This window comes from Prionailurus bengalensis, chromosome B1, assembly GCF_016509475.1.
Source record: "Prionailurus bengalensis isolate Pbe53 chromosome B1, Fcat_Pben_1.1_paternal_pri, whole genome shotgun sequence".
In the NCBI taxonomy this organism is placed as follows: Eukaryota; Metazoa; Chordata; class Mammalia; order Carnivora; family Felidae; genus Prionailurus; species Prionailurus bengalensis.
This window is the reverse complement of record NC_057344.1, coordinates 148,915,212-148,941,923: the sequence shown is the minus strand read 5'-3', so window position 1 is coordinate 148,941,923 and position 26,712 is coordinate 148,915,212. Positions and strand designations below refer to the sequence as shown.

Below are 26,712 nucleotides of genomic sequence, written 5' to 3'. Positions count from 1 at the left end.
TTTTTTCCTATCAGTATTATATAGTTCTTTTGGGAATGGGGTCATTTTTATTCTTCTGCATCTTTTATTCTCCAGGTTTCTTTTTTCTATTTTAGTGTCTTCTTTCATGTTAGAGGCTCCCTGCAAATGCCTGGTAATTCCTTTGCCTTCTGCTTTTATTTACATGTAGGACAATTGAAAATCTAATTGGAATCTGTGTGCTTGTGTGTGAAGGGCATGTTAACTGTGGTCTTTGCTGAAAGGTGATACGGCTAGGCTGTTTCTTTGAAGAACTCCTGGTATGAATCTTTTTAGGCCTTTTTACATGGTGTGGTCAGATTTGCCAGCAAGAGCTCTTCTGGTGTTTGCTTTTTTTTTTTTTTTTTTTTTTCAAATTTTTATTTAAATTCTAGTTAGCATATATGGTAAACGGTTTCAGGTGTAGAATTTAGTGATCCATCACTTACATTGCTTGGAGATTATTATCCTGGCTGAAAGGTTTTTGGTATCCTGAAGGAGCTGGAGGTTGGGGGCTATAGAGGTCTCGATGTTGATTTTTCACACTCATCTAATCTCTCAATGTTAGCTATGGTACATTTGCCTCCAAGTGTGCCTTATCTCCCAAGCTAGACACTGTCTCTGTTTTGCCCTTTTGTAGGTAACCCTAATCTTTTCTTAGGAGGGGGGTAGTACAGATGCCCACTGTGTAGATTGCAGAGGGAAGCTGGGTGTGTAATTTCTTAGACTGTGAAAGTCTTGCTCTATCTTCACTCCCACTTCCAGAGTATCCTACTTATTTCATTCCTGAACCTTTTGTGGGATCTATGGTATAAATTGGGTAGCTTCTAAGTTTAGGGTTAGGTTTCCTTAGGTATGTCAATTCAGTTATTTCTTCATCTACTTTATAATCTTAAAATTTTTATTGTTGTCTTCTCTTTCATTCTGTTTGTCCTTACAGGATTATAATTATAATTTTTTTAAAAATTCACTTTATTATCATTTTGAGTAGGGAGTGGAAGCTAATGTGTATTTGTAGCCTACCATCTTCAACAATTCACTCTTCAAAATAGTTTTCTTATAAGTTCTAATTCATTTTATTGCCACATTCTGTTAAGTGTTGACAGTTGTGTGGTGTCTGTAAGTGAAAGGAAATTATGTCACTGTGTTAAACTACTTTGTGCTTTTTGAGTTGCTTTTGTTTCAGTGATGTCTTAGTGGGTAAGGAGTCTAAAAGTCCTTTTTCCAACTAACAGTTCAATAACTCATTTTTACAAGAAAACAGATTAATACAAATTTGAGCTGTATGTAAGGAACTGTCTTTTATGTATTATCTATTATCAGTCTTCACTAATAATCCATATTATTCAGGTTATGCTTCTGAAGTTATGCTTTAGCAAATCTCATTTAAATCTTTAATGTCTTTGACTTCAATTACTCATTGGTTAAAATTTATCTCCAAATCAGGAATGATCTCTGTTTATGTAAAAACAAACAAAAACCAGTCAATTGCATTTGAAATTATAGGAGGAAATGATTTATAAGTTTTGTATTTATGTTCCTGATATCTTTCTGCAGCTCCAAGAAATAAAAGAAATAAAATTTTCCCATTTTCCTGGACCCTATCTGTATTTATAGGCATCACCATGAACTTCCTTATTTTCTTAAGACTATTAATTTAATACACTGAATTTCTTATAAGTGCTGTCATTTTGAACTTTAAAGTATGATACAAATATGATCAAAGCTTTCTTTAGAGTCACTGTTTAATAAAGAATAAACCATAGGATATAAACTATAGATTATTTTTCATTGAGTAAAAAGGGTCTGTACTTATTCATCCTGAATGTCTGTGTTTTATCCAAAAGAATACTTCTCAAGGATTAAAAAATAAATGTGGAGCTCATGGAAAATTTCACAAGAACATGAATGTTCTTGTGATAGCCTGAGAAAAAGGAGACAGATTAGGACAGGAGTTCTTTATCTGGCTTTTTGGACATGTTTTAGCACCTCCCTGAATTCCTATGTGCAAAATATTTTGTCTCTTATGTCTCTAGGGAGAAAGTTCTTAAATGTCTTTCAGATTATCAGAGGCTCAAAACACTTGAATTAGAGGCAAAAAAGTCAGTAAAGAAAAAAAATAATTGTTTATATGTTTAAGAACATCATGGGAGGTATATTTCCATATTATGTAGCTCAGAGATATGTCTTAGGCTCACGTTCACCACTTTAGGTTTATCTTTATTTTTGTTTTATTGAAGTATGATTTACAAACAGTGAAATGCTCAGATCTGAGGTATATAGTTTGATAGGTTTAGACAAGTGTGTATAAACTCTGTGTAACCCATACCCTTTTCTTCTTTTTCTTTTTTTTTTAACCCATGCCATTTTCAAGACCCAGAACATTTTCATCACCCCAGAAATTACCTTAACTTTTTAAAGTAAAAGCAAAGGCCATTCTTTGTAGCTCTTTGATTTAAGGACAGACTTCTTCTTTACATAGTCCTGGAGAATCTATTAGCTAAATTAGTTGCTCAGGTTTTTTTTTTGTTTGTTTTTTGTTTTTTAAGGTAAGTTCAGTGCCCAATGTGGGGCTTCTACTCACAACCCTAAGTTGTGACTGACTGAGCCAGCCAGGCCTCCCATAAATTTTAGTTTATTTATTTTGTTATTATTTTTTTAAGTAGGCTCTATGCTCAGTGTGAGGCTCAAACTCAGGACCCTGAGATCAAGAATCACATGCTCTACCAGCTGAGCCAGTTGGATATCCTGTGAGTTGCTCAGCTTTTATGGGGGATCTACTGTTTATACTTGCTGCTCCTTTCTCTCCACTGGACAACGTAGCTTTTTAAACTATGATGATCTTTTAGGTGAGCAAAGCACTGAGATGATAATTAACTACTTCACCTCCTAGGATCCTAAAGAAATTAGCTCATGTGAATTGTTATAGCTAATCCTGTTCCTCACTTCCACAGTGGTTAATCAGTCAACATCTGATACAACTAACATAGTGACTGAAAGAGCTTTAATAAACTTTCCTAAAGATAGTAGTAGTTCCAGGGGTAGCAACTCTTAGAAAGATTAACAATTATCGATCATTTATTGCATTAAAAGTAGCTTCTGAAAAAATACCCACATGAATAAGAAGTGTAAGACCTGCTCTTAAGCACATGGCAAAAAGGAAGACAGACTAGTTAACATAATTTTCAGTTGGGTAAATACAGTAACAGAATACTGTACAGAGTACAGTCGTGCTTGAAAGAAGACATGCTAATTCTTTAGGGGATGGCCAAGGGCAGTTTCTTTGAGAAGGTACCTAAGTAGGTTTATGTGTGGATAATTGAGAGACTTGGTTATATCAGCCAACTTCTAATTTTCCATCTGTCAGTACCTTTAGTGAGCCTTAAAATGGGTAGAGACTAGAGATTTTGTAGAGATTTGGGAGCCCTTCTGGAGAAAATGAATAAAAAATTAATGAATACAAAATTAAGTAGCAAAGTAAATATTTAGAGTAAGAAAAAAATCATAATAAATTACATATTTAATAAAGCCAAGTCAATGAATATCACAAAATATAGAAAAATAACATTTTTATTAATTAACTGCCTGATATACCTTAATATATTTTTGTATACATTTTTGACTGCATACTTTTTGACTTCTTATGTCAACAATTTGTAAAATAGGATTACTGTTTTCTGTAGAGAGAGTAGATTATTCTTTAGAGAGAATAGATTATTTCCTTCTAGCATTACTGATCAAAATGTGTTTATTATTATTGATAACTTTCAAGAGTTTCAGATCTATAACTCATTGGTAATGTCATGTACTATTTTAAGATTGTTGTCAAATTTCAGTATATCTCGACTAAGTTTTTTCCTTAGCTGATGTGTAGTACAGTGTTCTTATGTCTCTGCCAATACCCTATGGAGCTCATGTCTGGATGACTGTGGTCCTGCACATTAATGTGTAAATGACACCAAATGAGGCAGTGCTTGGGTGTAAGAATATTCTTGGAAGTCATTCCTGTACCTAGACTAGCAGTAATTTAATTATGCATGGAAATGATTGAGAACTAGACATATCCTGTGAAACCTACATACTTCTCCACCTCAACCTCCCTTTAGCAAAATGCCCAGAATACTGCATTAGCCAAGGCGGAAGTGTGATGGAGCAGGAGTTAGAGAAAGCAGTCTTAACCAGTTGCAATTAGCATTCCTTTGCAAGTTTTGTGAAAACATACGACCATGGGAACACATTGTTAGGACTGCTTCCAGTACCTTGGAAGGGACCATCCCATTGAGGATCCCTGAAATTTAAACTGACAGTGTCAGAGTAAATTCAGTCCTACAGTCTTAAGCTGTAATTTTGTGCTTGCGTTTGTTAACTGACTACCAGAAAGATGTTTTACCACTATACATATGTAGTAATGTAGTATGTATTATGCTGCTTATGTCCGTTATGATTGAACCTATTTTTGTAAGCCCAGGGTATGAGTTCAGCAGATTATGCCAAAATACTTGGTTTACTTTACCATTTTTGATCTGGAATCTTTTATCAGTTTAGCTCAACAAAACGTTTATTAAAGATCTGTTACAACCTATGCCTTCTGCTAGATTCTGGAGATGTAGTGCTGACTTAGAAATAGTTCATACCTTTGAGAAACTCATGGTACATTGTAAAATAGAGACACGTGATAGTGTCCTATGTGAACACAGAGAAGGCTTCCTTAACACAGTCTAGGTTATCAGAGAAACCTCCTGAGGAAGATGATACCTGGATTAATTCTTTAAGGATGACTAGACATCGGTGAAAAAAGAAAGTTCAGTTAAAAGTATATGAGATAAGGAGGAGTAGGCTGTATCTGATTTAATTTCATATTTTTTTTTCCTAGTCAAGTTGGCTTTGTCATAAGAATTTAATTTCCCAGCATTTAGACCACAAAACAATGTCATTGATTGCATTGTATACCTCTTGCTTTACTGCTCTGTATTTGTAGGCGAATGATAGACTATAGGAATAGTAGGTGAATCTTTGCCCTTTTGTTACCTTGAGATCTGTATCTGATACAAAGATTGTTCCAAGGGGCACCTGGGTGACTCAGTCGGTAGAGCAGGTGACTCTTGACCTCAGGGTTGTGTGTTTGAGCCCCATGTTGGGCGTGGAGCCTACTTAAAAAAAAAAAAAAAAAATTGTTCCATTGGTGCCAAGACTGCAGACTTTATTGAATCCTTTATAGTGGGTTGCTATTTTGGATTAAATCCCAGAGTAATTCTGCTGTTTTGCTTTGGAAAAAAGAAAAAGTAATCCTATTACCACAAGTAAATGCATATGAGCTTTTATTTATTTATTATTTATTTATTTATTTTGCATTTTAGCTTTTAAAGTATGATTAAATTAGTTTAAGCAATGGGAGGATATGGAAACTTTCTTAGTTATTAAATATATATAAAATAAGTTCCAGAGATGAAAAGTACACCATAGAAAATATAGTCAATAATTTTGTAATGTATGGTGACAGATGGTGACTACCCCTTTTGTGGTGAACATTGAGTAACATATAGAATTGTTGAATCAATATGTTCTACACCTGAACCTAACATAACATTGTATGTCAATTATATTTCAGCAATAAAAAAAGTATAAAAACAACCTCTTGCCTCCTCTCCCCCCACTGGGAGGAGTAAGCTTGCTTAGAATTGCTGAGATGTCTTGACAGTTTATTTTTTATTACTTTTTTTTTATGTTTATTTATTTATGTTGAGAGAGAGCATGAGTTGGAGGGGTTGAGAGAGAGAATCCCAAGCAGGCTCTGTGCTGTCAGTGCAGAGCTCGGGCCCATTGCAGGGCTAGATCCCACAACCGTGATCATGACCTGAGCTGAAATCAAGAGTTGAATGCTCAACTGACTGGGCCACCCAGGTGCCCCAGATTGACCAGTTTCTTTTTTTTTTTTTTTTTTTTGTAACGTTTATTTATTTCTGAGAGAGAGCGAGTGAACTCACAAGGAGGGGAAGGGGCAGAGAGAGAGAGGGAGGCACAGAATCCAAAGGAGGCTCCAGGCTCTGAGCTGTCAGCGCAGAGCCCAACACAGGGCTTGAACTAACAAAACTCGAAATCGTTACCGGAGCTGAAGTCAGATGCTTAACCAACTGAGCCATCCAGATGCCCCTGACTGACCAGTTTTTTTTTTTTTTTTTTTCCTGAAATTTATTGACAAATTGGTTTCCATACAACACCCAGTGCTCATCCCAAAAGGTGCCCTCCTCAATACCCATCACCCACCCTCTCCTCCCTCCCACCCCCCATCAACCCTCAGTTTGTTCTCAGTTTTTAACAGTCTCTTATGCTTTGGCTCTCTCCCATTCTAACCTCTTTTTTTTTTTTTTCCTTCCCCTCCCCCATGGGTTCCTGTTAAGTTTCTCAGGATCCACATAAGAGTGAGACCATATGGTATCTGTCTTTCTCTGTATGGCTTATTTCACTTAGCATCACACTCTCCAGTTCCATCCAAGTTGCTACAAAAGGCCATATTTCATTTTTTCTCATTGCCATGTAATATTCCATTGTGTATATAAACCACAATTTCTTTATCCATTCATCAGTTGATGGACATTTAGGCTCTTTCCATAATTTGGCTATTGTTGAGAGTGCTGCTATGAACATTGGGGTACAAGTGGCCCTATGCATCAGTGCTCCTGTATCCCTTGGATAAATTCCTAGCAGTGCTATTGCTGGGTCATAGGGTAGGTCTATTTTTAATTTTCTGAGGAACCTCCACACTGCTTTCCAGAGCGGCTGCACCAATTTGCATTCCCACCAACAGTGCAAGAGGGTTCCCGTTTCTCCACATCCTCTCCAGCATCTATAGTCTCCTGATTTGTTCATTTTGGCCACTCTGACTGGCGTGAGGTGATACCTGAGTGTGGTTTTGATTTGTATTTCCCTGATAAGGAGCGACGCTGAACATCTTTTCATGTGCCTGTTGGCCATCCGGATGTCTTCTTTAGAGAAGTGTCTATTCATGTTTTCTGCCCATTTCTTCACTGGGTTATTTGTTTTTCGGGTGTGGAGTTTGGTGAGCTCTTTATAGATTTTGGAGACTAGCCCTTTGTCCGATATGTCATTTGCGAATATCTTTTCCCATTCCGTTGGTTGCCTTTTAGTTTTGTTGGTTGTTTCCTTGGCTGTGCAGAAGCTTTTTATCTTCATAAGGTCCCAGTAATTCACTTTTGCTTTTAATTCCCTTGCCTTTGGGGATGTGTCGAGTAAGAGATTGCTACGGCTGAGGTCAGAGAGGTCTTTTCCTGCTTTCTCCTCTAAGGTTTTGATGGTTTCCTGTCTCACATTTAGGTCCTTTATCCATTTTGAGTTTATTTTTGTGAATGGTGTGAGAAAGTGGTCTAGTTTCAACCTTCTGCATGTTGCTGTCCAGTTCTCCCAGCACCATTTGTTAAAGAGGCTGTCTTTTTTCCATTGGATGTTCTTTCCTGCTTTGTCAAAGATGAGTTGGCCATACGTTTGTGGGTCTAGTTCTGGGGTTTCTATTCTATTCCATTGGTCTATGTGTCTGTTTTGGTGCCAATACCATGCTGTCTTGATGATGACAGCTTTGTAGTAGAGGCTAAAGTCTGGGATTGTGATGCCTCCTGCTTTGGTCTTCTTCTTCAAAATTCCTTTGGCTATTCGGGGCCTTTTGTGGTTCCATATGAATTTTAGGATTGCTTGTTCTAGTTTCGAGAAGAATGCTGGTGCAATTTTGATTGGGATTGCATTGAATGTGTAGATAGCTTTGGGTAGTATTGACATTTTGACAATATTTATTTTTCCAATCCATGAGCAGGGAATGTCTTTCCATTTCTTTAAATCTTCTTCAATTTCCTTCAGAAGCTTTCTATAGTTTTCAGCATACAGATCCTTTACATCTTTGGTTAGATTTATTCCTAGGTATTTTATGCTTCTTGGTGCAATTGTGAATGGGATCAGTTTCTTTATTTGTCTTTCTGTTGCTTCATTGTTAGTGTATAAGAATGCAACTGATTTCTGTACATTGATTTTGTATCCTGCAACTTTGCTGAATTCCTGTATCAGTTCTAGCAGACTTTTGGTGGAGTCTATCGGATTTTCCATGTATAATATCATGTCATCTGCAAAAAGCGAAAGCTTGACTTCATCTTTGCCAATTTTGATGCCTTTGATTTCCTTTTGTTGTCTGATTGCTGATGCTAGAACTTCCAGCACTATGTTAAACAGCAGCGGTGAGAGTGGGCATCCTTGTCGTGTTCCTGATCTCAGGGAAAAAGCTCTCAGTTTTTCCCCGTTGAGGATGATGTTAGCTGTGGGCTTTTCATAAATGGCTTTTATGATCTTTAAGTATGTTCCTTCTATCCCGACTTTCTCAAGGGTTTTTATTAAGAAAGGGTGCTGGATTTTGTCGAAGGCCTTTTCTGCATCGATTGACAGGATCATATGGTTCTTCTCTCTTTTTTTGTTAATGTGATGTATCACGTTGATTGATTTGCGAATGTTGAACCAGCCCTGCATCCCAGGAATGAATCCCACTTGATCATGGTGAATAATTCTTTTTATATGCCGTTGAATTCGATTTGCTAGTATCTTATTGAGAATTTTTGCATCCATATTCATCAGGGATATTGGCCTGTAGTTCTCTTTTTTTACTGGGTCTCTGTCTGGTTTAGGAATCAAAGTAATACTGGCTTCATAGAATGAGTCTGGAAGTTTTCCTTCCCTTTCTATTTCTTGGAATAGCTTGAGAAGGATAGGTATTATCTCTGCTTTAAACGTCTGGTAGAACTCCCCTGGGAAGCCATCTGGTCCTGGACTCTTATTTGTTGGGAGATTTTTGATAACCGATTCAATTTCTTTGCTGGTTATGGGTCTGTTCAAGCTTTCTATTTCCTCCTGATTGAGTTTTGGAAGCGTGTGGGTGTTCAGGAATTCGTCCATTTCTTCCAGGTTGTCCAATTTGTTGGCATATAAGTTTTCATAGTATTCCCTGATAATTGTTTGTATCTCTGAGGGATTGGTTGTAATAATTCCATTTTCATTCATGATTTTATCTATTTGGGTCATCTCCCTTTTCTTTTTGAGAAGCCTGGCTAGAGGTTTGTCAATTTTGTTTATTTTTTCAAAAAACCAACTCTTGGTTTCGTTGATCTGCTCTACAGTTTTTTTAGATTCTATATTGTTTATTTCTGCTCTGATCTTTATTATTTCTCTTCTTCTGCTGGGCTTAGGCTGCCTTTGCTGTTCTGCTTCTAGTTCCTTTAGGTGTGCTGTTAGATTTTGTATTTGGGATTTTTCTTGTTTCTTGAGATAGGCCTGGATTGCAATGTATTTTCCTCTCAGGACTGCCTTTGCTGCGTCCCAAAGCGTTTGGATTGTTGTATTTTCATTTTCGTTTGTTTCCATATATTTTTTAATTTCTTCTCTAATTGCCTGGTTGACCCACTCATTCGTTAGTAGGGTGTTCTTTAACCTCCATGCTTTTGGAGGTTTTCCAGACTTTTTCCTGTGGTTGATTTCAAGCTTCATGGCATTGTGGTCTGAAAGTAAGCATGGTATAATTTCAATTCTTGTAAACTTATGAAGGGCTGTTTTGTGACCCAGTATATGATCTATCTTGGAGAATGTTCCATGTGCACTCGAGAAGAAAGTATATTCTGTTGCTTTGGGATGCAGAGTTCTAAATATATCTGTCAAGTCCATCTCATCCAATGTCTCATTCAGGGCCCTTGTTTCTTTATTGACCGTGTGTCTAGATGATCTATCCATTTCTGTAAGTGGTGTATTAAAGTCCCCTGCAATTACCACATTCTTATCAATAAGGTTGCTTATGTTTATGAGTAATTGTTTTATATATTTGGGGGCTCCGGTATTCGGTGCATAGACATTGATAATTGTTAGCTCTTCCTGATGGATAGACCCTGTAACTATTATATAATGTCCTTCTTCATCTCTTGTTACAGCCTTTAATTTAAAGTCTAGTTTGTCTGATATAAGTATGGCTACTCCAGCTTTCTTTTGGCTTCCAGTCGCATGATAAATAGTTCTCCATCCCCTCACTCTCAATCTAAAGGTGTCCTCAGGTCTAAAATGAGTCTCTTGTAGACAGCAAATAGATGGGTCTTGTTTTTTTATCCATTCTGATACCCTATGTCTTTTGGTTGGCACATTTAATCCATTTACATTCAGTGTTATTATAGAAAGATACGGGTTTAGAGTCATTGTGATGTCTGTATGTTTTATGCTTATAGTGATGTCTCTGGGACTTTGTCTCACAGGGTCCCCCTTAGGATCTCTTGTAGGGCTGGTTTAGTGGTGACAAATTCCTTCAGTTTTTGTTTGTTTGGGAAGACCTTTATCTCTCCTTCTATTCTAAATGACAGACTTGCTGGATAAAGGATTCTCGGCTGCATATTTTTTCTGTCTAGCACCCTGAAAATCTCTTGCCAATTCTTTCTGGCCTGCCAAGTTTCAAAAGAGAGATCAGTCACGAGTCTTATAGGTCTCCCTTTATATGTGAGGGCACGTTTACCCCTTGCTGCTTTCAGAATTTTCTCTTTATCCTTGTATTTTGCCAGTTTCACTATGATATGTCGTGCAGAAGATCGATTCAAGTTACGTCTGAAGGGAGTTCTCTGTGCCTCTTGGATTTCAATGCCTTTTTCCTTCCCCAGTTCAGGGAAGTTCTCAGCTATGATTTCTTCAAGTACCCCTTCAGCACCTTTCCCTCTCTCTTCCTCCTCTGGGATACCAATTATGCGTATATTATTTCTTTTTAGTGTATCACTTAATTCTCTAATTTTCCCCTCATACTCCTGGATTTTTTTATCTCTCTTTTTCTCAGCTTCCTCTTTTTCCATAACTTTATCTTCTAGTTCACCTATTCTCTCCTCTGCCTCTTCAAGCCGAGCTGTGGTGGTTTCCATTTTGTTATGCATTTCGTTTAAAGCGTTTTTCAGCTCCTCGTGACTGTTCCTTAGTCCCTTGATCTCTGTAGCAAGAGATTCTCTGCTGTCCTGTATACTGTTTTCAAGCCCAGCGATTAATTTTATGACTATTATTCTAAATTCACTTTCTGTTATATTATTTAAATCCTTTTTGATCAGCTCATTAGCTGTTGTTATTTCCTGGAGATTCTTCTGAGGGGAGTTCTTCCGCTTGGTCATTTTGGATAGTCCCTGGCGTGGTGAGGACCTGCAGGGCACTTCCCCTGTGCTGTGGTGTATACCTGGAGTTGGTGGGCGGGGCCGCAGTCAGACCTGATGTCTGCCCCCAGCCCACCGCTGGGGCCACAGTCAGACTGGTGTGTGCCTTCTCTTCCCCTCTCCTAGGGGCGGGATTCACTGTGGGGTGGTGTGGCTCGTCTGGGCTACTTGCACCCTGCCAGGCTTGTGATGCTGGGGATCTGGCGTATTAGCTGGGGTGGGTAGGCAAGGTGCTCGGGGGCAGGAGGGGCAGGCTTAGATCGCTTCTCCTTAGGTGATCCACTTCAGGAGGGGCCCTGTGGCAGCGGGAGGGAGTCAGATCCGCTGCCGGAGGTTTGGCTCCGCAGAAGCGCAGAGTTGGGTGTTTGCGCGGAGCGAGCAAGTTCCCTGGCAGGAACCGGTTCCCTTTGGGATTTCGGCTGGGGGATGGGCGGGGGAAATGGCGCTGGCGAGCGCCTTTGTTCCCCACCAAACTGAGCTCTGTTGTCCGGGGGCTCAGCAGCTCTCCCTCCCTTTGTCCTCCAGCCTTCCCGCTTTCTGAGCAGAGCTGTTAATTTCTGACCTCCCAGACGCTAAGTCGCGCTTGCTGTCGGAACACAGTCCGCCCGGCCCCTCCGCTTTTGCAAGCCCGACTCGGGGGCTCTGCTTGGCCGGCGAGCCGCCCCTCCGCCCCGGCTCCCTCCTGCCAGTCCGTGGAGCGCGCACCGCCTCGCAGCCCTTCCTACCCTCTTCCGTGGGCCTCTCGTCTGCGTTTGGCTCCGGCGACTCTGTTCTGCTAATCCTCTGGCGGTTTTCTGGGTTATTTAGGCAGGTGTAGATGGAATCTAAGTGATCAGCAGGACGTGCGGTGAGCCCAGCGTCCTCCTAAGCCGCCATCTTGCCGCAACCCTGACTGACCAGTTTTTAAACCAAGGTTTAAGTAGGGTAGAACTGCAAAGGCCCAAGATTGAAAATGAAATTTTGGTTATCAGGATTAGAAACTATCCCCAATCCATCTGCTGCTTTTCTTGCTGCAGTTAAAATCTTTCAGATTTGGTGTGCCAAATAAAGATGATGGATCCTTTTTTTTCTTTAATATTGGTAACAACTGCTCTTTGCAATAAGAACAAGCTTTTCTCCCCCTTCAACATTATTATTTAATGTTAAGTAAACATTTGTTAGGAATCTGTTGTATCCCAGGTTCTGTGTTAGGTACTTGGGATTCAAGGGTGACTAAAACATGATTCGTAACTCACATTTATGTAATCAAGTGTGAGAAAGAAAAACGTAAACAAATAAGCATGAGAGGTAGTGTTTTAAGCTGACTCTTTGTGGATTAGTATACGTGTGGCGGTAGAATTGCTATGGCCTGAATGTGTTCCCCCAAATTTATATGTTGAACTCCTAATGCCCAATACGATGGTGTTAGGAGGTGAGGCCTTTTGGAGGTGATTAGAAGGTGATTGGGGTTAGTGCCCTTATAAAAAAAGACCCCAGGGGCGCCTGGGTGGCGCAGTCGGTTAAGCATCCGACTTCAGCCAGGTCACGATCTCGCGGTCCGTGAGTTCGAGCCCCGCGTCGGGCTCTGGTCTGATGGCTCAGAGCCTGGAGCCTGTTTCTGATTCTGTGTCTCCCTCTCTCCCTGCCCCTCCCCCGTTCATGCTCTGTCTCTCTCTGTCCCAAAAATAAATAAACGTTGAAAAAAAAATAAAAAAAAAATTAAAAAAAATAAAAAAAGACCCCACAGAGCTCCGTAGCCCCTTCCACCATAAGAAGATGCAGTGAGAAGTGGGAGGCACCAGCTTAGAAGAGGGCCTTCACCAGTACCTGACAATGCTGTCACTCTGTTGAACTTTCAGCCTCCGAACCTGAGAACTAAACTTTTATTGATTATAAGCCACTCAGTCTTTTGTTATAGCAGCCTGAATGGACTAAGGGATAAAGTAAGGATTGGTGTTTTACTTACACATATACCTGCATGTAAATATGCATTTACATGTAGTCATTCATTCACTGGACATTTTATTATTTTTTATTTTTTTGAGAGGAGAGAGAGAGTGTGTGCATATGCCTGAGCTGGGGAGAGGGGCAGAGGAAGAGAGAGAGAGACTCTTAAGCAGGATCACACTCAGCACGATCATGACCTGAGCTGAAATCAAGAGTCGTCTGCTCCATCAACTGAGCTACCCAGGCGCCCCTCATTGAACATTTTAAAGCTGTTAGTTCCTGTGTTGTGCATTTGCTGTGTAAAGCTACCTTAAAACTAAGGTGCTTTAAATGTATTCACTCATTTAATTGTCATAATGGTTCTACATAACTGATGATATCGTCTCCAGTATACTATCTAAAAGAGAATAAACACAAAAATATACACATAAGGTGTTGCAGGAGCATTAAGCTACAGTGAGACACAAGAGAGAATGGACAGTTTTTCCTGAGAGTTTAGGAAAAATTTTCTAAAAGAAATGATGTTTAAGCTCCCTAGATACCTTTGGGTGAAATACTGGTGTTACTTGGAATTACTGCCAACTCATTTGCTAGATCGATGTTCATTCTGAGTTCTACACATGCAAGTTTTGGAGTCTTCTTTTTAACACTGCAGCACATTGTATAGGGTTCTGAAAATGGAGTCACTGCTATTGCATAGAAATCACCCAGACATTTGACTCTGGGCACTTCTAAAGTCTCTTGTGGTTTCACTACCCATTTACTGACTGGGGTAATGAATTTAGTGCTGGGGAAAGGAAACTGCAGCCTATATACGACTCAAAAGCTCAGAGGGTGATCGGAGATGAGCTATTAAACTTTAGTGTCTTTGCCTGTAGCTGAGATAATGCCTCAGATCACTTCACAGATGTAGAAACTAATTGGCCTTTGTGTGTGAAGTGCTTTATTATTTTCCAAGGATTAGATTATAAAATTTTATAGGGTATTAAATAGTGAATTGCCCAACCCTCTACTTGTTCTTATATGAAGTCACTAAGTTATACTTTATAAAGTTGAAGAGTTGTGAACCTGCTTCACATTGAGAGGCAACCCAGTTAGCAGTTTAATATACGAGTACAATATTCCCTAATAATGTGTTAAAGAGCAAGATGTTAAAATTTGGAAGAAAAATTTCCATGACCAGATGTCTGGGAAGCCCTAGGCTAAATCTTGAACAATTTTCTTTACTACTATAGGACTTTTCTTAACTTATAAAATATGCATTTAATAATATACTAGTGCCTCTTTTGGCCCTGTGCTAACCAGTGAAGATACTGAAATTATTAGTTACCTTCAGTCTGATCTTTCCTCTGAGCCTAAGTCTTGTAAATACAACTGCCTACCTAACATATCCATTTGGATGTCTGATAGATATCTCAAGTTAATATGTCCTACCCATCTTCCAAAGCCTATCTCCATAAGTGGCCCATCTTCTATCTACTTGAGACTAAAAATCTAGGAATCCTCCTTGATTCTTCACCACTGTCCACAAATCATGAAATCCAGTAGTGAGTCTGTTGTTTCTTCCTATAAATATTGGAATCTTCTTCCTTCCATCCCCACCAGGAGAGTAGGGATTCTTGCTCAGTGTTATGTCTCGGCTTAGAACGGTGCTTCTTAGAACATAAGTGGTGGTCAGAGTATGTTACTTGGAATGCAGAATGCAAGACTGGATAAATGGGTGAAAGAAACTGATTTATTGAGGTGGTGAGGAGAATTATTTTTTAATAGTAAAGATTTTTCTTTAAAAAATGTAAAACACGGAACTATAATTTACACACCATAAAACTCATCTTTAATTGTACAGTTTAGTAGATTTTAGTATATTAAAAAGTTACACAATCATCAGGACTATCTAATTCCAGTACATTTTCATTAACTCCCCCAGAAGAAATCTTGTGTCATTAGTAGACACTCTTCCATTTCTCCCTTTACAGCCCCTATTTTCTGTCTCTATGGACTTGCCTGTTCTAACGTTTTGTATAAATGGGATTATACATTATGTGATACAACATATTTTGTGTCTGGGTTCTTTTCACTTAGCATAGTATTATCAAGATTCACTCATTTATCAGTGCGCATGTTCTAAACTAGGTTTTTTTAGACTTTGTCCCTGTATCTCATCAACTTTTTTTAAAATCTGTTTTTTTATTGAAGTATAATTGACATATAATATCCTTCTAGTTTTAGGTGTATTCTCATCAACTTCTTAATCTTACCAGAATTCCTCAATTTCTGGCCTGCTGATAGCCTTTTTTCTTGCTTTCCAGTGGTGTTAAGGAACTTGTTACTCTGTCATTGATGATAGTAGCAGTAGCACCACTCATAATAGTGGCTTAAAAGGAATGTTAGGCAGAAATGTAAGTAGGTATGTCTGTTCAGATTGCTAACTTCCTTGAATTGAAGGTAGTCTTTTTGATACTCAATGTTTTTAGCTTAGAGTCTTTAGCTTTATTGTTTTTAGAACATGTTGTACTTGATTTTGGCAATTTCTAACATTTTTTGCTGGTGCATATCTGCCTTTCTGAAAGCATTAGTATGTTTGGCACCCTTTTGGAGGAAATTGTTCTCTGGCGGGATTTTGTTTTTCCTTAATGGCAGTGCTAAGTATTCATATAAATTAGTAGAGGTATGAGGAGAGGAGATAGAATTAGGTAGTTTGAAGATTGTTTTAAAAATGTGCCTAACTGGGGCGCCTGGGTGGCTCAGTCGGTTAAGCGTCCGACTTCGGCTCAGGTCATGATCTCGCGGTCCGTGAGTTCGAGCCCCGCGTCGGGCTCTGTGCTGACAGCTCGGAGCCTGGAGCCTGTTTCAGATTCTGTGTCTCCCTCTCTCTCTGACCCTCCCCCATTCATGCTCTGTCTCTCTCTGTCTCAAAAATAAATAAACGTTAAAAAAAAAAAAATGTGCCTAACTGATAACTCTCTCACTATGAATTAGTCTTGTGTTTTTTCATAAGTGACTTGATTAAACTGTGGTGATATAGGAAGAAAATTATTAGAAATAATTGGATGGAAGGTAAAGGTAAGTAAGCATCATGCAGTCTTCAGTAGTGGGTAAAAGAATGAGCTTTCAAGATTTCAATCCTAGATTTAAATTCTGGCTCCTTTATTTACCACTCTTATAATCTTAAGCAAATACTTAAGTTCTTTAAACCTCAATTTTGTTACCCATAAAATAAAGAAAATAATAGCATATACATCATAGTTAAGAGGATTAAATGAGGGGCGCCTGGGTGGCGCAGTCGGTTAAGCGTCCGACTTCAGCCAGGTCACGATCTCGCGGTCCGGGAGTTCGAGCCCCGCGTCGGGCTCTGGGCTGATGGCTCAGAGCCTGGAGCCTGTTTCCGATTCTGTGTCTCCCTCTCTCTCTGCCCCTCCCCGTTCATGCTCTGTCTCTCTCTGTCCCAAAAATAAATAAAAAACGTTTAAAAAATAAAAAAATAAAAAAAAGAGGATTAAATGAGATATTGCATGTAAAATCCTTCTCAGCACAAAGCCTGCAGTAAACGTTAGTTAATATTAATCATCATTACTGTCCTGATGTAGGAGTTCTCAGCCTGAAGTTCACTGGAACTGTCAATTAAGAAATATTTATCAAGTACATGATCTTTAGTATTGGACTTAGACCTATGGAAGGAGCTACTGATGTGAATGACAGGTTGGTACCTAGAGGTGAAGCAAAGAGAACTAATATTAGTGGAGGTCTTACCACAGGGTTCAGTAGCAAGGTGGATATTATTTTTCCCATTTTACAGATGAGGAATCTGAAGCTTGGTAATGTCAAATAACTTGTTCAAGATAATTGGCATGTTCTTGGGTGTCAAAATATACAGACATCTATTCTTCTAACTCTTACTGGTTCCCCTGTTTTGAGTTTTCTATATATCTCTCCCCTCCCCAATTCCTATAGCCTTAAGATTCTCCTGTTCAACTTGGGAAGTACCAACTTCATTGATAGTTGGATTGGACAATAAAGGGTTAAAATAAGGGTAATGATAAATGTGAGTGTTGAGATGGTGAGAAATGGCTTATGGAAGTTAACCTAGTGTCACTATGGGGGCTAATCTATTCTTCAGGTTCTCAAACAGCAAATAAATAATGCTGTTGAAATTTACAAAAGGTAGATCAAATTGGATTACCAATTGTAAGAGATGTGGGTTCAGGGTTTTCCTTTAGGACTCAGTTATTTGTCAAACCATCCTGTCTTGCTGTAGAAACTGATCGGCCTTCAGATGTGAATAAGAGGACTGACTAGGAGAAACAATCCTGAATCTTGGTTGTTTATTTGGAAAGAAAAGACCCCTGGGTAATGCCATGATTTATCAATGTAACATCCTTATATATAATGTGTCATTCACTGTCTAATCAGAAAGCTCCAAATTCTCTTAAAGTTATGATACTGTGTTAGCTATTTTCATACATTGTTAATGAGATTGTAAAAGGGTACGACTTATTTGGGGAGAAAAATAGGCTTATGTAAAATTAAAAAATGTGCGTGTCCTTCACAGCAGTTTTACTTTAGCAATTTATTTTTCATATATACATGTGCACAAGGTTACTTACTGTAGCGTTGTTTATAGTAACAAGTGACTGGAAACAACCTTTATCATGAAGAGACTGATTAAAATATGTTATACTTTGAGGCACCTGGGTGGCTCAGTCTGTTGAGCATCCAACTCTTGATTTCAGCTTAGGTGGTGATCTTGCGGTTCATGGGTTTGAACCCCATGTTGGGTTCTGCACTGATAATGCAGAGCCTGCTTGGGATTCTCTCTCTCCCTCTCTCTCTCTGCCCCTCTCCTGCTCTCTATCTCTCTCTCACTCTCACAAAATAAATAAATAAACAAATATATATATATATATGTATTATACATTTGTATAAGGAAGTACTATTCAGTCTTAAGAATAAATTAGATCTGCTTCTGCCTTAATATACAATCATCTCCTGGATATTAAGTGAAAAACATTATTTAGTATACTATAGCATGCAAAAACTGTGTAAAAAAAAAAACAAAAACAAAAACAAAAAAAAAAACAGGTCCAAGCATTTTTATGCTTGTATAGGCATAGACTATTTGGAAGGATATATAAGATCTTAGTTCTGAGATTCTTCAGATAAGCAGATTTCTTCTGAGGAGGGTGGGTTGGGAGGGCAACATACTTTCTGTTATTGAAAATGTCTTTGAATATTTTCACCAAATATCTTAAAATGCCATGTGACATACATGCATTTGGGCATACATTGTTATTATAAGAGCTTTGTACTCATTGATGAGGACTTTTGCATATATGCTTTCCTCTTTGTGCTTTTGAACTTGAGGACTCTGTCAGTTGATCTTTTGACCTAGGAATGAGGACTAGTACTGACCCCCCCTTCCAGGGTATGGTGGATACTAGAGGAAGTTTCAGGTAGCTGTTGAAAAAGCTGAATATGCTTTTTTTTTTTAATTTATTTTTTAATGATTTTTTTTTGGAGAGAGAGAGCACCTGAGTGAGGGAGGGGGGCGGATAGACAGAGAATCTTAAGCAGGCTCCATGCTCAGCACAGAGCCTGACACAGGGCTCAATAACACGACCCTGGGATCATGACCTGTGCCGAAGTCAAGAGTCAGATGCTTCACTGACAGAGCCACCCAGGCACACCAAAGCTGAATATGGTTTTTTTTTTTATTTTTTAAAGGACAAAGTTAAGGGGGTGCCTGGGTGGCTTAGTCGGTGAAGCGTCCGACTGTTGGTTTCAGCTCAGGTCAAGATCTCTTGGTTCACAAGGTCGAGCCCCACATTGGGCTCTGTGCCTACAGTGTGGAGCCTGCTTGGGATTCTCTCTCCTCTCTCTCTGCCCCTACCCCACTTCCATGCTCTGTCTCTCAAAATAAATAAACTTAAAACAAATTTAAAAAAAATAAAGGACAAAGCTGAGTTCTTCTTCTTCTTCTTTTTTTTTTTTTTTTAATGTTTATTTATTTTAGAGAGAAAGAGCACAAGCAGGGGAGAGGCAGTGAGACAGAGGGAGGCAGAGTCCGAAGCAGGCTCCAGGCTCTAAGCTGTCAGCACAGAGCCCGACACAGGGCTCAAACCCACAAACTGTGAGATCATGACCTGAGCCAAAGTAGTATGCTTAACCGACTGAGCCACCCAGGCACCCCCTGAATATGGTTTTTAAAAAGAATATATACAAAATATAGAGTATTGAAATGGTTAGGTTATATTGCCTGAATAAAGCAGAAGGGTCAGAGAGAAAGAAAACTAGAGAACTTGAAAACATTTTTGAAGTTTAAGTGTACATGGAAATGAGGAACAGAGAAGGAAGTCAGTAGTCTACAGGGAACTAAGATCACTTTATAAACATTATCTCATCTCTTAAATTATACCTTTTTGTAAAAAGTTATTTTCCAGACTTTCAAAAAACCAAATAAATTGAAGCCCAGATGATAATTTGTGGTTTCCTAAGTAACATAAAAAGAAAGTGGCAAAATGAGGAATAGAACCTTGTTTTCTTGATTTCCATGATTAGCATTAGATCACCCGAACCTTCATATGGGACTAGCACCAAAAAATAAAACAGGATTTAAAAAAAAATTCTTTCATAAACTTGATGTGTAAAAGCATTTGTTTCTGAAGTAGGGTTATATTCCCCGCCGCTCCTTCCCCCCCCCCCCCCCCATCCAGTCTTAGAAGAAGAGGGTGGGAGTGGTGCTTGAATACTGCTTTGGATATTGTGCTACCCTTTGCTTTGTGACTCTCTCATTCTGGTTCGGGAACAGGAAGGACAATGAAAAAACTAACGTTTGCACAGTACTTTACAGTTTTAACCAAACTTTATTTCACATATATTACTTTTCTCATTTTGTAGCAGATCTAAGATCTAGACAGTGGTGATATTTTGTTATTTTAATTAGGCTTTCACTGCTTAAGAAAGAATAGGCTCAAGAAAATTGGGGTATTTGCCTAAGATAATATAGCTGGCCTTCACAAAATCGAGCTCAGATTTTTTTTTTTCTTTCTACTCAAGACTAAAGTCTTATGAGGTAGATTTACTTAGTTTTGTGGAAGACCAATTCTGGGTGGAGTATCAATCAAGAAAACATTTGGAAGCCTAAGACTTCATGGCAGAGTGGGTCAACAAGTAGATGGTTTTGGGGGGCAGGTGAGGCTCTGACCCTCCTCTGAGTGCAGGCACAACTGATGTCCTTAATAATCCTCATGTGTTCCGCCAGCGCTTTTCAGAACAGCTTGTCACGTCCTCAGTTGCTGCATTAACTGGAACAGTGGCTAATTAAAGAGAGTGTATTTAACTTTAACACCCTGCCTGAAGACATGCACCAGATTAGTCATAGGAGAGCTATTTTTGTCATTAATCACACATAAATCAGTAAAATGTCTTTGTAGAAAATGTTGGTGAGGTTTGTTTCTCACACTAAATTTTGATAAAGGGTGAGAAGAGCAGGAAAATAAAGTAAGTCTCAAGTTTGGTGTAGGCATAATGATCTTTATGTTTTTATATTTTAGAGATGCTGGGAGAGGATTTGGTGTTTAATGCATTCTGTGATTAAACTGAAGAAGGGTTTCGGTCCAGGGCCTCTTGTCTTTTTTTTTTTTTTTTTAACTTTTTAAAAAATGTTTATTTATTTTTGACAGAGAGAAAGAGACAGAGCATGAGCGGAGAAGGGGCAGAGAGAGAGAGGGAGACAGAATCTGAAGCAGACTCCAGGCCGTCAGCACAGTGCCCGATGCGGGGCTCAAACTCATGGACAGCGAGATCATGACCTGAGCTGAAGTCGGACACTCAACTGACTAAGCCACCTGGGCACCCCCAGGGCCTCTGTCTTAATATTTGATATTTGGATTTACTTTGGGGCACTGGAAACCCACTGGGTGGTTTTAAGCAGAGGAGTAATGTCTGATCAGTGCTTTTATTTTTTATTTTTTTTTATTTTTATTTTTTTAAATTTTTTTTTCAACGTTTATTTATTTTTGGGACAGAGAGAGACAGAGCATGAACGGGGGAGGGGCAGAGAGAGAGGGAGACACAGAATTGGATACAGGCTCCAGGCTCTGAGCCATCAGCCCAGAGCCCGACGTGGGGCTCGAACTCACGGACCGCGAGATCGTGACCTGGCTAAAGTCGGACGCTTAACCGACTGCACCACCCAGGCGCCCCTGATCAGTGCTTTTAGAGTTACCTTGGCTGTTGAGTAGAGATACCTGGCAGAGGGAGGGGGCAATAATATGAAGAACATCAGTGTACTCTAATTAAACATCTGAACAGAGACTTCGGTTTAAACAACAATTCCATTGCCTTAGAATGAAAAATACCTGTCATTTGAATTCCATATTTGGGTTGAATTTGATACTGGGTTCTTAGTTTACTCAGGATCCTCAGTACTTTTTGAAAGCTCCTGAGGTAATTATAATATGTGACCAGCACTGAGAACTACTCTTTATCTTGGCAAAAACAGGAGAGATCATGGGGCTAAGCATGGGAGAAGGAGGCAATGAGTGAAAAGCTATGGAGAGCTTGCAAAGTGTAACTGTCTGTTCTTGGAATTCCCTTTCCATATTCATATGTTCACTGAATGTTTTTGGTGGTATGAATTTAGTAACATGAAACTTTAGAGTTCGCACATACCCAGCCTCTCCTTGTTCTAATTCCTTCTTAACTGTTCCTTTCTATATGAAGAGAAGAAAAGGGAAGTATTGAGAAGGAATTACCAGGATATAATACAGTTTGATAAAAATTTGATAGTATTAACAGAAGAATCCATCTCTTAAAAACTCTTAAAAACATTTCTAATACTAGTTTCATTCGATCCGTTTAAAAAATGTGTGTGTGTATGTATCCACACGAACTGAGAAATTTGAGAAGCCAACCATATTAATGTCTAGCTACTTATCTGCATATGTGGAATTCTGGGTTAAGATTGCTGATGTTTCCTATAACTGGGCAGAACATGTAGCTTCTCATTCTCACTCTGGGATTTTTGTGTTTTAGTGACATGAAACTATCTTTAATGAAGGAAATAAATTACTTGTAGTAAAATGAGGGACTTAGAATAGGGGTGAAAAGGAATAAAATGACCAAAAATGATTGTAGAAGTACTGTTTTGTTTTTATAGATTACAACCTATAATCCTGAATCTAATTTATTGTGAAACACTGGATTAGTTATAGCTAAAAATTATCTTTCTCCTTGGGAGTTGCAGTAGGAATGTAGGGAAGATTTGTAGGAGTTTGGGGTATCAAACATAGTAGTCACCACCATTATTGCACTGGGATTTAACGTAGCCAGTACAATTTAGGGCTGTTTATTTGTAGACATTAGGATCACCTCAATGTTATTTTATTCAGTAATACAGTATAGGCAACTCTGTTGAAAGTTGTGCCTTAAATATTGAGGTTCTTCTTTTCTTTTCTATTCACAGTGGTAGCCGCTCCTCTAAAACATTTAAACCAAAGAAGAACATTCCAGAGGGTTCTCACCAGTATGAGCTCTTAAAGCACGCAGAAGCCACACTTGGTAGTGGTAATCTCCGGATGGCTGTCATGCTTCCTGAGGGGGAAGATCTAAATGAATGGGTTGCAGTGAACAGTAAGTAGCCTGTTTCTCAGTAAGCTCTAAATTAGGTTAGTAGCCTCATTATAGGTTAGTGTTGGAATGCTGTCTGTTCTAGGTTCTAGTTAGCAACTTAATGTCACAGGATAGTGATACCTCAATCCACTTTAGCCTTTGTGTTATTTTATTTGTGAATATGGAGTTCTATGAAATTTTTGTCTCCTGTTATAATGTAATACAAAGCACAGATTTACCGTCTTCAGTGGAAAAAAATAATAATAACAGCAATTAATGTTTATGGAACACAAATTCTATGTCTTACCCTCTGTTATCCTTTCTACATGGATTATTTTTATTTCATCTTTATAGCATCATGATGTAGGTACTATTATTTCAGTTTAATATAGATAAGGAAGGTAAGACAGAAAGATTAGTAATTTGCCTAAGTCGTATAGTTATCAAATGATAGAACCTGGGCTCAAATATAGAGCTTTAGAGTTTTAGAGACTACATTTTTTTTTTTAAGTTTTTCTTTTAATTCTAGTTAACATATAGTGTTACATTAGTTTCAGGTATACCATATGGTAATGCAACACTTCCATCCATCACCCGGTGCTCATCACAAGTAGAGACTACACTTTAATCACTATGCTAAATTGCCTCTCTCAGTAGTACACTCAGTTACTTATCTATGCCTTTTTTTTTAAAGGAAATTCAATAATGATCTTATGAAATTAGTAAAATATGTTTATCAGGTACTCTTTTTTTGGAGTAGACCTTTTAAAAAATTTTAAAACCAGTGTAGTTAACCTACAGTGTTATATTAGTTTCAGGTGTAAACAATAGCGTGTTTTCACCAATTCTATACATTACTCAATGTTCATCAGTATAAGTGCACTACTCTATAACCCCCTTCACCTCTTTCACCATCTGCTCCCTGCCCCACCTCCCCTCTGGCAACCGCTAGTTTGTTCTGTACAGTTAAGGGTCTGTTTTTGGTTAGTCTCTTTTCTTTTTTCTTTCCCTTTCCCTTGCCTTTTCCCTTTGTCTTCCCTTTTTTGTTTAGTTTCTTAAATTCCACATAGGAGGGCACCAGGCTGACTCAGTGGAGTGTGTGACTCTTTTTTTTGGGGTTGTGAGTTCAAGCCCCATGTTGCATATAGAGATTACTAAAAGAAAAAATAAATTAAAAATTCTACATATGAATGAAACCATGTGGTATTTGTCTTTCTTTGGCTTATTTAGCTTAGCATTATATTCTCTGCATCCATTCATGTTGTTGCAGATGGCAAGATTTCATTCTTCTTTATGGCCGAGTAATATTCCATATTCTCTCTCTCTCTCTCTCTCTCTCTCTCTCTCTCTCCATATATATATATATATATACGTATGTATATATGTGTGTGTGTGTATATACACACACACACACAAACACCATATCTTCTTTATCCACTCATCTATGGACGGACACTTGGGTTGCTTCCATATTTTGGCTATTGTAAATAATGTTGCAATAAACATAGAGGTGCATATATCTTTTTGAATTAGTGTTTTTGTATTCTTTGTGTAAATACCTAGTAGTGGAATTACTGCATCATGTGGTAATTTTGTTTTGAATTTTTTGAGGAACCTCTGTACTATCTTCCACAGTGGCTAAACCAGTTTGCATTCCCACTAATAGTGTATGAGGGTTCCTTTTTCTCCATGTCCTCACCAACCTGTTGTTTCTTGTGTTGTTGATTTTAGCCATTCTGGCAGATGTGAGATGATATCTCATTGTAGTTTTCATTTGCATTTCCCTGATGGTAACTGATGATGAACATTGTTTCATGTGTCTGTTGGCCATCTGTATGTCTTCTTTGGAGAAATGTCTGTTCATGTCTTCTGCCCATTTTTTAATTGGATTATTTGTTTTTTGTGTGTTGAGTTTGTAGTTCTTTATGTATCTTGGATACTAACCCCATATTGGATATGTAATTTGCAAATATTTCCCCCATTCTGTAGGTTGCCTTTTAGTTTGTTTGGCTGTTTCCTTTCCTGTGTAGAAGCCGGTTTTTTTTAATGTAGTCTCTGCAGTTTATTTTTGCTTTTATCTCCCTTGCCCCAGGAGACATATTTAGAAAAATGTTGCTATGGCCAGTGACATTACTGCTTGTGCTCTCTTCTAGGATTTTTATGGTTTCAGGTCTCACATTTAGGTCTTTAATCCATTTTGAGTTTCTTTTGTGTATGATGAAAGAAAGTGGTCCAGTTCTATTTTCCCAGCACCATTTGTTGAAGAGGTTGTCCTTTCCCCATTGTATATTCTTGCCTCCTTTGTCATAGATTAATTGACCATATAAGTGTGGGTTTATTTCTGGGCTCTCTGTTCTGTTGATCACATTGATGTATGTGTCTCTCTTGTGCCAGTACCATACTGTTTTGATCACTACAGCTTTGTAATATAATTTGAAGTTGGGAATTGTGATGCCTCCATCTTTGCTTTTCTTTTTCAAGGTTGCTTTGGCTATCTGGGGTCTTTTGTAGTTCCATACAAATTTTAGGATTATTTGTTCTAGTTTTGTGAAAAGTACTAAATAGAGATGGCATTAAATCTGTAGTTTGCTTTGGTAGTATAGACATTTTAATAGTATTTGTTCTTCTAATACATGAGCATGAAATGTCTTTCTGTTTCTTTGTGTCATCTTCAATTTCTTTCATAAATGTTTTATAGTTTTCAGAGTACATGTCTTTCACTTCTTTGGTTAGCTTTATTCCTCAATGTCTTATTATTTTTGGTGCAATTATAAATGGGATTTTAAAAGTATTTTATTAATTTTTATTTTTAATTTATTTTACTTTATTATTATTATTAATTTTATTATTATTTCTTTTTTTTTGAGAGAGAGAGAAAGAGAGACTGCAAGTGAGGGAGAGGCAGAGGGTGAAGGAGGGACAGAATGCCAAGCAGGCTCCATGCTTAGCAGTGGGGGGAGGGGGTGGGGAGCGCCCACCACGGGGCTTGATCTACAACTGTGAGATCATGACTTGAGCCAAAATCAAGAGTGAGATGCTTAGCTGACTAAGCCACCCAGGTGCTCCTACATGGGATTGCTTTCTTAATATCACTTGGAGGAAAACATATTCATTCATAGTCAATATGAATGAATGTTGAAAAATCGAAATATTAGCATTATTACTGCACCAATATTATTATTACCAATAGGTAAATTTAATAAGATTGTTACTAGAGTCAATATAAAAATTATAAATAGCATCAAAAATATTGCAAACCCAGGAATAAGTCCAGTGAAACATAGAAAACTGTTCCTTTATGATAAGTGCTTTTTGTGCTCTTCTTAAGAAATATCTTTGTGAGGGCACCTGGGTGGCTCAGTTGGTTAAGCGTCCGACTTTGGCTCAGGTCATGATCTCCAGGTTCGTGAGTTCAAGCTCTGTGTGGGGCTCTGTGCTGACAGCTCAGAAGACAGCCTGTTTGGGATTCTGTTCTCCCTCTCTCCAAAAATAAATAAACATTAAAAAAAAGAAGAAATATTTGTGTAAGTGAGTGGGGGGGGAATGGGTGAAATAGGTGAAGCAGATTAAGAGTACACTTATTGTGATTAGCACTGACTAATGTGTAGAATTGTTGAATCATTATATTGTACACCTAAAACTAACATGCTTCTGTGCTTGCTGTTTCTTGTCTGTTTCTGGTCTCCATTCTGGTCTCCATTCTGTTCCCCATTCTGTTCCATTGGTCTACTAAGACTGCACTATTTTATCCATTGTGCTTTACAAATTTTGATGTTCATCTTGTTCTTCCTTAAGAATGTGTTGGATATTCATAGCTCTTTGCATTTTCAAATACATTTTAACTTTTTTGATGGCTATGGACCGGCATCCCACTGTCATTTAAATTTGCAATTCCATGATCTCCACTCTCTTTTCATGTGCTTTTTGACCATCTGGAAGCTTCTTTTGTTAACGGTTGGGGTTCAAAATT

At 38.3% G+C, this 26,712-nt stretch overlaps 1 protein-coding gene across 2 annotated transcripts in view; it reads left to right on the top strand.

Annotated features, from left to right (window-relative positions):
• Window positions 1-26,712, top strand: part of MOB1B (MOB kinase activator 1B) — a 60,250-nt gene that overhangs the window by 15,161 nt on the left and 18,377 nt on the right. For both annotated transcript variants that reach the window (XM_043572518.1, XM_043572517.1), the window contains exon 2: window positions 22,597-22,763. In XM_043572518.1, the coding sequence (XP_043428453.1) occupies window positions 22,597-22,763 (167 nt within the window). The remainder of the gene's footprint in view (window positions 1-22,596; window positions 22,764-26,712) is intronic.